At 42.3% G+C, this 12,198-nt stretch overlaps 1 protein-coding gene across 1 annotated transcript in view; it reads right to left on the bottom strand.

The window, feature by feature from the left end:
- LOC126150417 (PDF receptor-like) overlaps window positions 1–12,198 on the bottom strand; it is a 435,326-nt gene that overhangs the window by 104,646 nt on the left and 318,482 nt on the right. The window contains exon 7 of the mRNA XM_049915876.1: window positions 6,479–6,581. Within this exon, the coding sequence (XP_049771833.1) occupies window positions 6,479–6,581 (103 nt within the window). The remainder of the gene's footprint in view (window positions 1–6,478; window positions 6,582–12,198) is intronic.

A 12,198-nucleotide genomic window follows, 5' to 3' on the forward strand; every position in this document is an offset into this window, starting at 1 on the left:
AGTCTGTGAGTAAAAAAGAGGCAGCAGAATCTGCTTCTTCAAAAACATTGGGGTTAACAGGTTAAATGCCACATTCTTTTAACTTCAGTAATGGCTGTTATAGGTGTAGCAGCCTCCAGCTATGTTTCTCCAAAGAACCTACCCACTTGGTATTGGGTCAGTTCTCGTCCATAATTGTTGCGGAGAAAACTTCTCTACGACAGATATATACAATGTGTGAAGTGGAAACTTGAATGACCGCCCAATACGATAAGAGCAGCGTCCTTTTCTGATGGCTTATAATGGCTCAGGAAATGGTCACACCATGAAGAAAAAATTTCCAGTGCTATAAAACCTAAAGATTTTTAGGTGACAGCAACAGACCCATCGCATCACTTTATATAGAATCGTCGGTTTTTCGTGGCTTCTGATTTAGTTGAGTATGAAAGAACAGAGGCCCCTGCTAAGCTGAATAAATGAAAAACACTAACAGAAGTTTTTTTTTTTTTTTTTTAGCTAGAGAGTATTGATGGTTTGTCTAACATTGCTGTTGACCCGCCAAACAGTGGCGTGATATAAATAGTTAGGATCATTATGAAGAGTTTTATTCATTTTACCAAATGTGCACTGAATTGTCGTGGTCTATAAAAATGTCTTAGCATCCTAAAGGCATAATGCAGTCATTATTTCCAAATGGAGTTTTGGATGAAAAGAGGGCAGACAATTACAGTTATGTTACGAGTCGCAAGCATAGGAAAAAATGTATGTATTTAACTTCCTGTTGGCGACTGTTTTCCTCTCTGTTCGACTGCGTTCTGAAACCGGAAAAAAGGGCAGGAAGTTCTCTGGCACAATTATTATCGTCTGTTTTAGCTAATTTTGGAAATGATTTTAGGTTACCAATTTTTCTTGGATACATTGCAATCTGTGTCTTCCCCAACAGTTTTTATCGTTTAGCTCACCATGCGGTTTTTTTTCTGATGTACATTATAATCCTGTGTCCTGTTGTCCTATACCTTATCCTATTCAGTGTATTTCACATGTTATTTTACTCACCGATTGTGTGAAGAACTTCCTCATTTATTCCCCAGTTCACTCAATTCTCAATGCATGTAAGCACCACGTCATAGACGCTTAGATTTTCATCTTTCTCGGTTTTCCTATATTCCCCGGTTCCCTTCCACACAATGTTTTGCTCAAAACATACATCCTAAGAAATTTCTCCCTCAGATTAACACCAATGTTTGACAGCAATAAACTTCTTTTGGCCAAAATTGTGTGTATGCCCCTGCTAGACTTACTTTCATGTCCTCCTTGCTGTCCACTGTTATTCTACTTCCTAGGTAGCAGACTTTCTTCATTTCGTCAGCTTCGTGGAGCCCAAGTCAGACGGTTCATTTCATTCTATAGAGCCGGCAGTTCTCACTCACATTCAGTCAGAACAGTAATGTCATCAGCGAATCTTGTAACTGATCTCTTTTCACTCTGTCTCTTAATCTCTCTCCTGAACCTCCGTTTTGTTTTCGTCATTGCTTCACTGATGTGCAGATTGAACACGAGGGACAAAAGATTGCATTTATCATACACTCTTTTCAATCCAAGCATTGTGAATATTGTGCTTCAGCCATCTTCCCCTGTAGCGTACAGCTCTTTCCTTAAGAATTATATCTTGCAACGTTTTAGGTTGTGGAACACATTTTGTAGGCCTTGGTCTTGCTATCCATTATCAAACGCAACGTCGGAACCTTTCCTAACGCCAAACTATTCCTCACAATGTATACCATATGCACGATTTTCTTTTCCGTGTTTCTGATCATTGTTGTTAGAAACTGGAGTGGTTGTGTTGAGAGGCTCATTGTGTTCTAGTTACCGTACTTACATGGACTGTTTACAGATTTTTGATATTCATAACTATGTCAAAAACTACAGCTGGAGTGTGAGCTATAGGTCAGATGAAAGGGACAGTGATGTAGAGTAACAATCAAAGTGCAGAATTACTCTTGGTCATCTGGAGGTCAAAATAATGAATTTCCTTTGTAGCATGTAAATTTAATACGTGTTTATAGAAAGAAAGACACAGACAACACAAGAAACGAAACTATCGCAACATTTCATGAAAATCGGCATTTAGGTGTGAACGGAAGGAGTGATCGTAGTTCCAATCGCTAAAAGTAAATCCAGGAAACAGATCACAGCCCCGTTACCATACACATCAAAAAGCTGATTACTTGCCTTTTCCCATCACGTAATAATATTATCTAGGTACGTAACAAATTACAATGATTCCATTGTAATTTCTTTAAACAAGACGAAATTAATTCATGATATGAAGATGATCTTTTAATGACGTCAAAAGTTTTAGTATTTAGAGATGTCTACTACTCGGTTAATTTCTGGTACTGTTGTACTACAATCGCTCCAGAAATACCTTACCAACTACAATATCCGCCTCCGAGAACAACAGAGATTCCGCTCCCATTACTCACAATCCACTATCCCCTATACGTCAACGATTACATTTTTACAGCGAATAGTAAAAAAGTGAGCGCCAGTGATGTATTCGTTGATACAGCAAAAGTTTTTGACCGCGTCTGGCTTGTTATATAAACTGGTTGTCTATGATATGTCCTCCAGATGACTGATTCGTTCCTGATGAAGAGATGATCCCTCGTCAGCAACTGCAGTAATTGCAGCAGCTCAAAACCGATGCTGGCCGGGTTAGAGGAGCGTTCAGTTTCGAGACCTGTGCTGTCCCCTGTTTACACTCACATGCAGGCAAGCGAGAGAGGAAATCATCCTGTGCGCTATCTTTACTTCAGTTTTCAGGTGCTGCCACAATTCAAACTGTATTGATGGGCACCTGTAGAGATATCAAGCAATTCTGTTCTGATCCCGTCTCAAACCCCCAACTGCCAACTCACTTTTGGTGGCACGTACATGACTTGGCGGGTCTCGTTAAATTACCTTGGTCTTACCATTGACAAGAGATTTTGGTTTTTAGCCACAATTATTTGTTCATTGGGCAAAGATTGTGAGGGGACATTTGGTTAGTTTTTTCAGAATGTTCCGACTAAAACAGTAATTTTTTTCCAATATAATTCTTGCAAGATTCACTCTGATTTACCAGTTGTCACTAAGTACCCTCTTTCCCGGTACCTTTTAAAGGAATAACAAGACGTAGCACTATTTCTGAAGGCTTGTTTCGTCTGCTGAAAGGCCCATTTGCCATTGCCCGTACATATATTTAATAAGAGTTCACAAGATAAAATTTTCTAGAGTATGCCAAACTAAAAATGTTTACGTTGCCCTTCTTTCACTTTTTTAGCTGATACTGTCGGAAAGTACATAGTTTTAGAAATGGAATTAGCTGCTCGTCAGTTGTAACATGTTTTCCAGGAGTATACTACCTCTAATATTTATCTTGCTAAGTCTTGTTAAGTTAATGAACAGCTATTTGTTTGCCAGTCCTTTTACTCAGCGAAATAAAAAGTGGAATCTTCTACATGGAATAGCAACTACATCACGCCCATGTATTTCCCACGCGTCTTTGTAATAGAGATGGGAAGCTGTGTAAGTTCCTGCGTACAGAAGTAGACACAGAAAGGCATTCCTCTCTACACGGTCTCTGCCTCGTGCGTCGCGAGAGCTGTGCTACTTTTCGCGATTGTTCATCTCGTAGATATTTCTGTACATAACAAGGTCATCCATGAATTTATCATCAAAATAAAAAGGTTTACACCGGATCTTTGCATCTGCAGCCAGCGCTGAAGCATGTGGCTTATGGGAAATAACTTCTTTGTTTTTGGGTCTTTTTGGTGTTAATGTTAGTCTGCCCAACATTACTCTTTTACAGTCTTTCATAATCGGTGAATTCGAAGATTCGTCTTTCTAGGACGCAACCACATTTCAGTCCGTGTCATTCTGACTTACTTGGTTGTCCTCTCCATCTTCTGAACTTCCCTGACAGACAGTTTGTCATCAGTTAGCATTAACTTTGGCAGTAACTTCCTTATATGGAAACGTTGAAAACTGCAACGTATAGGAAGAAAGAAAGTGTTCATGACGGATTTACGTACGTATTGATGCATATGTAAGACAGGGCTGATAATGGCTCTTAAGCGCTCACGTCGGACCACTTCGCTGAAATACGGAGCCACACGGGTAGTCTTGTCGGGTCACAACAGGTAGCAGAAGAGAACAGTTACGGGGACAGCTGTTTTAAGTAGAGCTCAAGGAACAGCCACACAATACAGGAATTTACATATTCGTTCCTCAAATTGTCAAAGATCGTCAAGAGAAGAAAAGCTTTCGGGTTGTATCGACACGGCGCCAGCAGTTGACGATAATATCACGCCCATTCTCAAGCAGTATTTTAGTTAAAACTCCGTCTGTTCAGAGATCATTAGGAATGAACCACATGCACGGTTTGAGTGAGAATAAAATGGAAGTTAGCCATTTTCTTCTCAGAGTTACGATGATCGCAATAATTTTGATCAGCCCATGTGAACTGCAGAAACTCAACCATTACCGGACCGTGATGTAACACCAACACTCCTCCCAAATAACAGTCATACAAATCACTTAGCAGGAACAGTGTAGACACTAAAGACTCCAATGAGGTGACGTCTGAGAACGGTCTTCAACACTGTTATACACAGCAGTGATACTAGCCGAGAATTCTCGAAATGATTGGCAGTCATGGAGCATGTGATCTGAGAAGAAATCCGAAAGCAGTTCCCAGTTATTGTTAATCGTCCGGAAAGGAAAACATGTTACTTGCGAGTTACTTTGAACGATCACACGAATCGGAGCGTATCTGTTCTGATAACAGATACATCTAAATGCACATCTCCCCTGTTCCATTCACGGAGGGTTCGTAGTATCGATGACTACAACACAATCTCAGGATACAGGAACAGAGGTTTTCTCGGCTAACTTCGCTTATAAAATTTCGATTTATCGGTCGAGTCGTAGAGTGGTGTTGCCGCAGTGTTTAGACCACTTTGACACTCGTCGTCTTTACGGAAAGTGTCGTGTTCAAGTCCAGGTCGTTTCTTTATATCCACTGGACCGAAAACGTATCTGCCGAGTATCCAAGGCGGCGTGGAGTGGCATCGGGTCCTCGAGTCCTGGTCATGTCTGTCTATTCGGTACGTTGCCAACCATCCCCCCCTCCCCCCCCCCCCCCCGCTACATTTTTGGTACATCAAAATATCCATGAAGTGCTGTTAACGTTAAATCCCAACCAGAGCTCTTAGCTGGAAACTGGTGTCCCGGATGACAAGATCGACATGTACCGGTACTCATATTTCGACTTGGCCTCAGGATTACAAGTACGAATTTGCTACAACATGACGCGACGACTCGGCCCATAAATCGAGATTTTATAAGTGAAGTTAGCCGAGAAAACCTCTATTCCCGTATAATGAAATTGTGTTGTAGTCACGACTCGACGACCCGGCTGATAACCCTAGAAAATATAATAAACAGCTTTATTAATCAAAACATCGTATCTACGAGGGCAGTTCAATAAGTAATGCAACACATTTTTTTTCTCGGCCAATCTTGGTTGAAAAAACCGGAAATTTCTTGTGGAATATTTTCAAACATTCCCGTTTCGTCTCGTATGGTTTCATTGACTTCCGACAGGTGGCAGCGCTGTACGGAGCTGTTAAAATGGCGTCTGTACCGGATGTGCGTTGCAAACAACGGGCAGTGATCGAGTTTCTTTTGGCGGAAAACCAGGGCATCTCACATATTCATAGGCGCTTTCAGAATGTCTACGGTGATCTGGCAGTGGACAAAAGCACGGTGAGTCGTTGGGCAAAGCGTGTGTCACCATCGCCGCAAGGTCAAGCAAGACTGTCTGATCTCCCGCGTGCGTGCCGGCCGTGCACAGCTGTGACTCCTGCAATGGCGGAATGTGCGAATACACTCGTTCGAGATGATCGACGGATCACCATCAAACAACTCAGTGCTCAACTTGACATCTCTGTTGGTACTGCTGTCACAATTGTTCACCAGTTGGGATATTCAAAGGTTTGTTCCCACTGGGTCCCTCGTTGTCTAACCGAACACCATAAAGAGCAAAGGAGAACCATCTGTGCGGAATTGCTTGCTCGTCATGTGGCTGAAGGTGACAATTTCTTGTCAAAGATTGTTACAGGCGATGAAACATGGGTTCATCACTTCGAACCTGAAACAAAACGGCAATCAATGGAGTTGGCTCCGACATCGACCAGTGGAATGGTACCGTGCAGGCATACAGGCCCTCATTTCAAGGTGGCGTAAGGCCGTAGCATTGAATGGAGATTACGTTGAAAAATAGTGTTGTGTAGCTAAAAGATTGGGGAATAACCTGGTGTATTTCAATGCTGAATAAAACAACCCCTGTTTCAGATAAAAAATGTGTTGCATTACTTATTGAACTGCCCTCGTAATTGTTGTGAAGAATGGACAATAATTTACACACAGCGTATGTAATGTGAATGAGACGTACCTGTGACGGCGTTGTGAAGGTAGAGCCCCTCGACGAACATCCACATGAACATGGACGTCCTGGCGTACTCCAGAAGAACGTACGACGCTTCGCACAGCACTGGCTGCAACAAAGAATTACGTATCATATAAACTGTTGTAATTTTGACAGAAGAATATAGATCAACATCTACATTTACTCTACACAGATACTCGGTAAGTCACCGTTCCACCGTTGTGAGCAGAAGTAGCCTCAAGTAGTTCCGAGGAGTCCCGCGGGCTAGCCACGTGGTCTTAGGCGCCTTGACACGGTTCATGCAGTTCCCTCCTTCGGAGGTTCGAGTCCGCCCTCGGGCATGGGTGCGTGTGTTCTTAGCGTAAGTTAGTACAAGTTAGATTAAGTAGTGTGTAAGACTGGCGACCTATGACCTCAGTAGTTTGGTCCAATAGGAACTTACCACAAATTTCCAAGACTTCAGGGGGAGCACAGGAAAAAAATCTGGATTATGGGGTAGGGTTCTGAAACGAGCTGGTTGAAACAATAACGCAGGACACTGAGCCTTCTCCCTCGGCTTATTTCAGAATACGATTCCACGTGACCAGTTGTACCATAAATCTGCTATGCAATTGGTATACGGTCCAAATTTTAAGACTGTCCAAAGTAGTGGGACGAGTTATAGTGGAAGCGGTCTTCTAGCAACTACGACGCGGTGAAATGTTTAAGATTCCACACTAAAACCAGAAGGAGGCGCTTCGGCCTGATTCACTTTGTGTCAAAGTGCTCCACTCTGCTGATGCAGAATCCATCCAGAATCGCAGAAAACAATCACTGCAACCAACGTCCGCCACAGCACACATGAACAGTGATGCTTGTAGAAGAACTGTAAGAGAGCAAGCACCCTCAGTCCTAGAGATAAGACTGCAAAGAAAACGATGGTTTCAGACGCAACCTTCTCAAGAATACCGCCGAGTAAAAATTAGTCCGTATCGGTGAAACATCGTGTGGGAAATGGTTGCGGAGCATTTCTTGCTTCTAGAAGTCTGCAGCACGTGGTACAGGTTTGCAAACTGGCAGATTCCAGTCAATAAAAACTAGCAGGCAAACCCCTCATCCAGAAAAACTTCTGTCGCTGATGGGGTGAACTGGACACTCTGGAGTACAGTACTTTTTGCAGAGCGGTTGCCGCCGTCTGTCAGAGTTGTAAATAGTAAGCCTGATCAACAGAACCGCGCGGAACCATTTTGAAGCAACAGTAACCACTGAACCAATCTTTAACCCATTCTCTTCTTGCAAGAGATCATCCATCACACAGAAAGTCACCCGTACAGCGTACTCCATCTTCCACCTGCACACTCGCCAATTTTTGACTTATCTATGGGGGCCATGACCAGTTGGGGTAACGTATCATTCAGTGGCCTCGAATTGAGTGTTTTCCCTTATGACAGCACAAGACATTACGCAGAAGGAAGCTGACATAATTGTATGGGAACAGCGTGTGGCAGACAGCGTCAAATGGATGCTGACAGACTATGTGTGCTCATGCTGTTGCATCAGTATTTTTGTTTTTACTAATTTTAGATAGGTGAAATGTCAGCCATCTCGGTACGTTAACTGATGTGTTTCCTTTTTCTGAGATGGAAGTACAAAATAAATTATCATTAATATTATTGCTTTCGTTAAGAGAAGGGTAAATCACTATTTTGATGAGAAATTATAATTTATTTTTAAGGATATACATAATTTGTAATTTGCTGACTGATTTGTTGTACAAGTAATTAAATTTAGTTGACTGGAAGTATATTTAATTTAATTTGTTTCTTAGGTCATTTTTAGGAATACATAAACCACTGATCAGGTAAAAGTTGATAAATCAAGAACCTTCGTTCAAGCGAGTGATGTCAATATAAAAGAGCCGAATCAACTGGAACTTCATATACGTTTACCCAAAAGCGTTATTTACCTGAGGCTGTTATGTTGGCTATAAAGCCAGTTTATAGAGTGTTGGTAAATCCAGGTGTAATGAAGAACTGTCTGACAGGGGAAACACAAAATATGAGTGAGTCATTCAACAATGTAACATGGGCGGGAGCACCTAAAAATGAATTCGTGGGATACCATTACACTGAAGCTTGGCGTTTATGATGCTGTCATCAACTACATTGAAGGTAATACTGGTAGACTGAAAGTGAGTGAAGAGTGCTTGGAATACGTGAGACTTATTGGAGGAACTGGGTAAGGAGAGAGTCGACAAGCGAAAAAAGTGTCCAAGGAGGCTAGATCCTTGAATAGAAGGAAGAGGATGCATTCAGACAATGTAGAAGCGCTGCCGCATTTCAGCTGATTTTTCTATTAAAATATAATTTTTTATTTAAATTAACTCGTAACGGCAATTTCTTGTTTTTTCAAGAAGTATAAAAGATAGACTCTTGATTTTTTTTCACAGTTTAATTTATGGTACCCGTAAGATATTTCACTTCTAGAATGGCACTGATAGCTTTGAGGAAAAAACGTAATAAAAATTCAACAACCAAAAAATTCTGTGCTAACCCTAGAATATATACTTCAAATAAACTAGAGGAGAGAGTGCATGAAGTTTGTATAACAACCTGCAACCGTTTCAGTAAAGTGCATCAAGCAAATCTTGAGAGAATGAGTCACGATATTAGCAAATTAGCGGGATAGGCCACTCATAAACCTCGTAATAATTTGCAATGCAACATTAAAATAATTAGAGACGTCAAGAGGAGCTGTTGACGTAAGGTGGGCTAAACATGACGCCAAAAATGTTAGAACATCCTGAGAATATGCGTGTTTGGAGTCTTGTATACTTGCCAAAAATTAACGTTATGCTGATTTCGAGGCTACAGCACGAATTAATCTGAAGGCGCCGCCTGGCTCTTTCACTTGCTGACGTAATAGCATTTGCGTACGTGACGCGGAGAGGAGAGAGAGTGGTGTTATCCGCGACTTGGCGCAGCTCGTGGTGACACGTCACCCGCATTACCAAGTCGCCTCTACACGGCGAGGAGAGCGCCCACTTAACGCACTGCGGCCCTAATACAGTCCCGCCGCGCCAGGGGGCTGAGTGAGGGCTGCTCGGTGGCGGCTGGAGGAGTGGCGGTGGTAGGGGGTGGTGGCGGTAATAATCCGCTAACAGCATCTCGCGGCTGGCGCGTATCGCAGACAGGCGCCTGCGTCTGCGTCCGCGCGGTTTATTAAGTCGGCGAGCGAAGGCGGTTCGCAGGGCCCAGCACTTAACTCCGAGTCAATTATAATTCCTGAACACCGCGCCTTAGCCTGCTGCCGCCAGCAAGTTGTGATGCAACCCTATCCAGGAGTGGAAAACTATTATCACTCCATCAGAATTAGGTTAATTAGAGATTAATGTGCCTTTGATATTACTATATCAATTAATGTTGAGTAGGTCTATAATTTGATTTGTGATGTTATGTGTTCTGCAAAAGCAGACGAGAGATACCCAGTACACAGTTATTATACCATGCTATCCAGGAAGAAATGAGGATTAGCGTTTAACGTCCCATCGACAACGATGTCAACAGAGACGGATCTCAAGCTCGAACTGTTTGAAGGATGCTGAACGAAATCATTTCTCCAGGGATCTGTCCCGGCGTTTGTCTGTAGCGATCTAAGTAAATTACTGATAAACTAAATACGGATGGTCGGAGGCTGATTTGAACCGCTTCCCTCCCGAATGATGGTCAAGTGATGACAGTACCACTAAAGCAGAGTTACTAAACACGGTTTTCCGAAAGTTCTTCACCAAAGAAGAAGAAGTAAATATTCCTGTATTACAACCAAGAACTACTGCCAAGATAAGAAACAAAGCAAAGCAACTTAAATCAATTAACAAAGGCAAGGCCTCCGAACCAGATTGTATACCAGTCAGGTTCCTTTCAGAGTATGCTGGTACAATAGCTCCGTATTTAAGCAATTATAGACAACCGCTCGGTCACAGAAAGATCCGTACCCAAAGACGGGAAAATGGCTCAAATCTCACCAATACCCAAAGAGGGAAATAGGAGTACTACAGCCCCATATCACTAATTTCGATTTGCAGTGGGGTTTTGGAACATATACTGTGTTGTAACATTATGAATTACCTCGCAGAAAATGATTAATTCACACATAGTGAGCACTGCTTCACGAAATATCGTTCTTGTGAAACACAACTATCTCTTAATACTCACAAAGTAATAAGTGCTATCGACAGGGGATGTCAAATTTATTTCATATTTATAGATTTCCGGATCGCTTTCAACATTGTTCCTCACAAGCGTCTACTAACCAAACTGCGTCCGACTATATTCGTGATTTCCTGTCGGAAAGATCACACTTTATAGTAATAGACGGAAAGTCATCAAATAAAACAGAAATACTATCCGGCGTTCTCCAAAGAAGTGTTATAGGGCCTCTATTGTTCCTAATCTACACTACTGGCCTACACCAAGAAGAAATACAGATGATAAACGCGTATTCATTGGACGAATATATTATACTAGAACTGATATGTGATTACATTTTCACGCAATTTGGCTGCTTAGATCCTGAAAAATCAGTACCAAGAACAACCACCTCTGGCCGTAATAACGGCCTTGATACGCCTAGGCATTGAGACAAACAGAACTTGGATGGCGTGTACAGGTACAGCTGCCCATGCAACTTCAACACGATACCACATTTTATCAAGAGTAGTGACTGGCGTATTGTGACGAGCCAGTTTCTCGGCCACCATTGACCACACGTTTTCAATTGGTGAGAGATCTGGAGAATGTGCTGGCCAGGGCAGCAGTCGACCAGGTTCGTCGTTGAGTACACCATCGGAGGCGCTCCTGTCTGTGATGCAGCGTCAAGGGTAATCGCACCCATGGTCTCCGAGCTGATAGTCCATGCTGCTGCAAACGTCGTCTAACTGTTCGTGCAGATGGTTGTTATCTTGCAAACGTCCCCATCTGTTGACTTAGGGATCGAGACGTGGCTGCACGATCCGTTACAGCTATGCGGATAAGATGCCTGTCATCTGGACTGCTTGTGATACGAGGCCGTTGGGATCCAGCACGGCGTTCCATATTACCCTTCTGAACCCACCGATTGCATATTCTGGTAACAGTCATTGGATCCCGACCAACGCGAGGAGCAATGTCGCGATACGATAAACAGCAATGGCGTTAGGCTACAATCCGACCTTTATCAAAGTCGAAAAGTTGATGGTAAGCATTTCTCCTCCTTACACGAGGCATCACAACAACGTTTCACCAGGCAAAGCCGTTCAACTGCTGTTTGTGTATGAGAACGTTTGGAAACCTTCCTCATGTGAGCACGTTATAAGTGTCGCCACCGGCGCCAACCTTCTGTGAATGCTCTGAAAAGCTAATCATTTGCATATCACAGCAGCTTCTTGCCGTCCGTTAAATTTCACGTCTGTAGCATGTCGTCTTCGTTGTGTAGCAATTTTAATGGCCAGTAGTGTATATTAACGACATAGAAGTATCCCTTTTAGATTGTCTGCAGATGATGCTGTCATTTGCCGTCTTGTAAAGTCATCAGATGACAAAACGAATTGCAGTATGATTTATATAATATATCTGGATGGTGCGAAAACTGGAAACTGACCCTGAATAAAGAAAAGTGTGAAGTTATTGAAATGAGTACTAAAGAAATCCGCTAAATTTCGATTACTTGATAATTCACATAAATCTGTAGACTATAAATTAAACTAAATA

Source organism: Schistocerca cancellata, chromosome 2 (assembly GCF_023864275.1).
Source record: "Schistocerca cancellata isolate TAMUIC-IGC-003103 chromosome 2, iqSchCanc2.1, whole genome shotgun sequence".
NCBI lineage: Eukaryota > Metazoa > Arthropoda > Insecta > Orthoptera > Acrididae > Schistocerca > Schistocerca cancellata.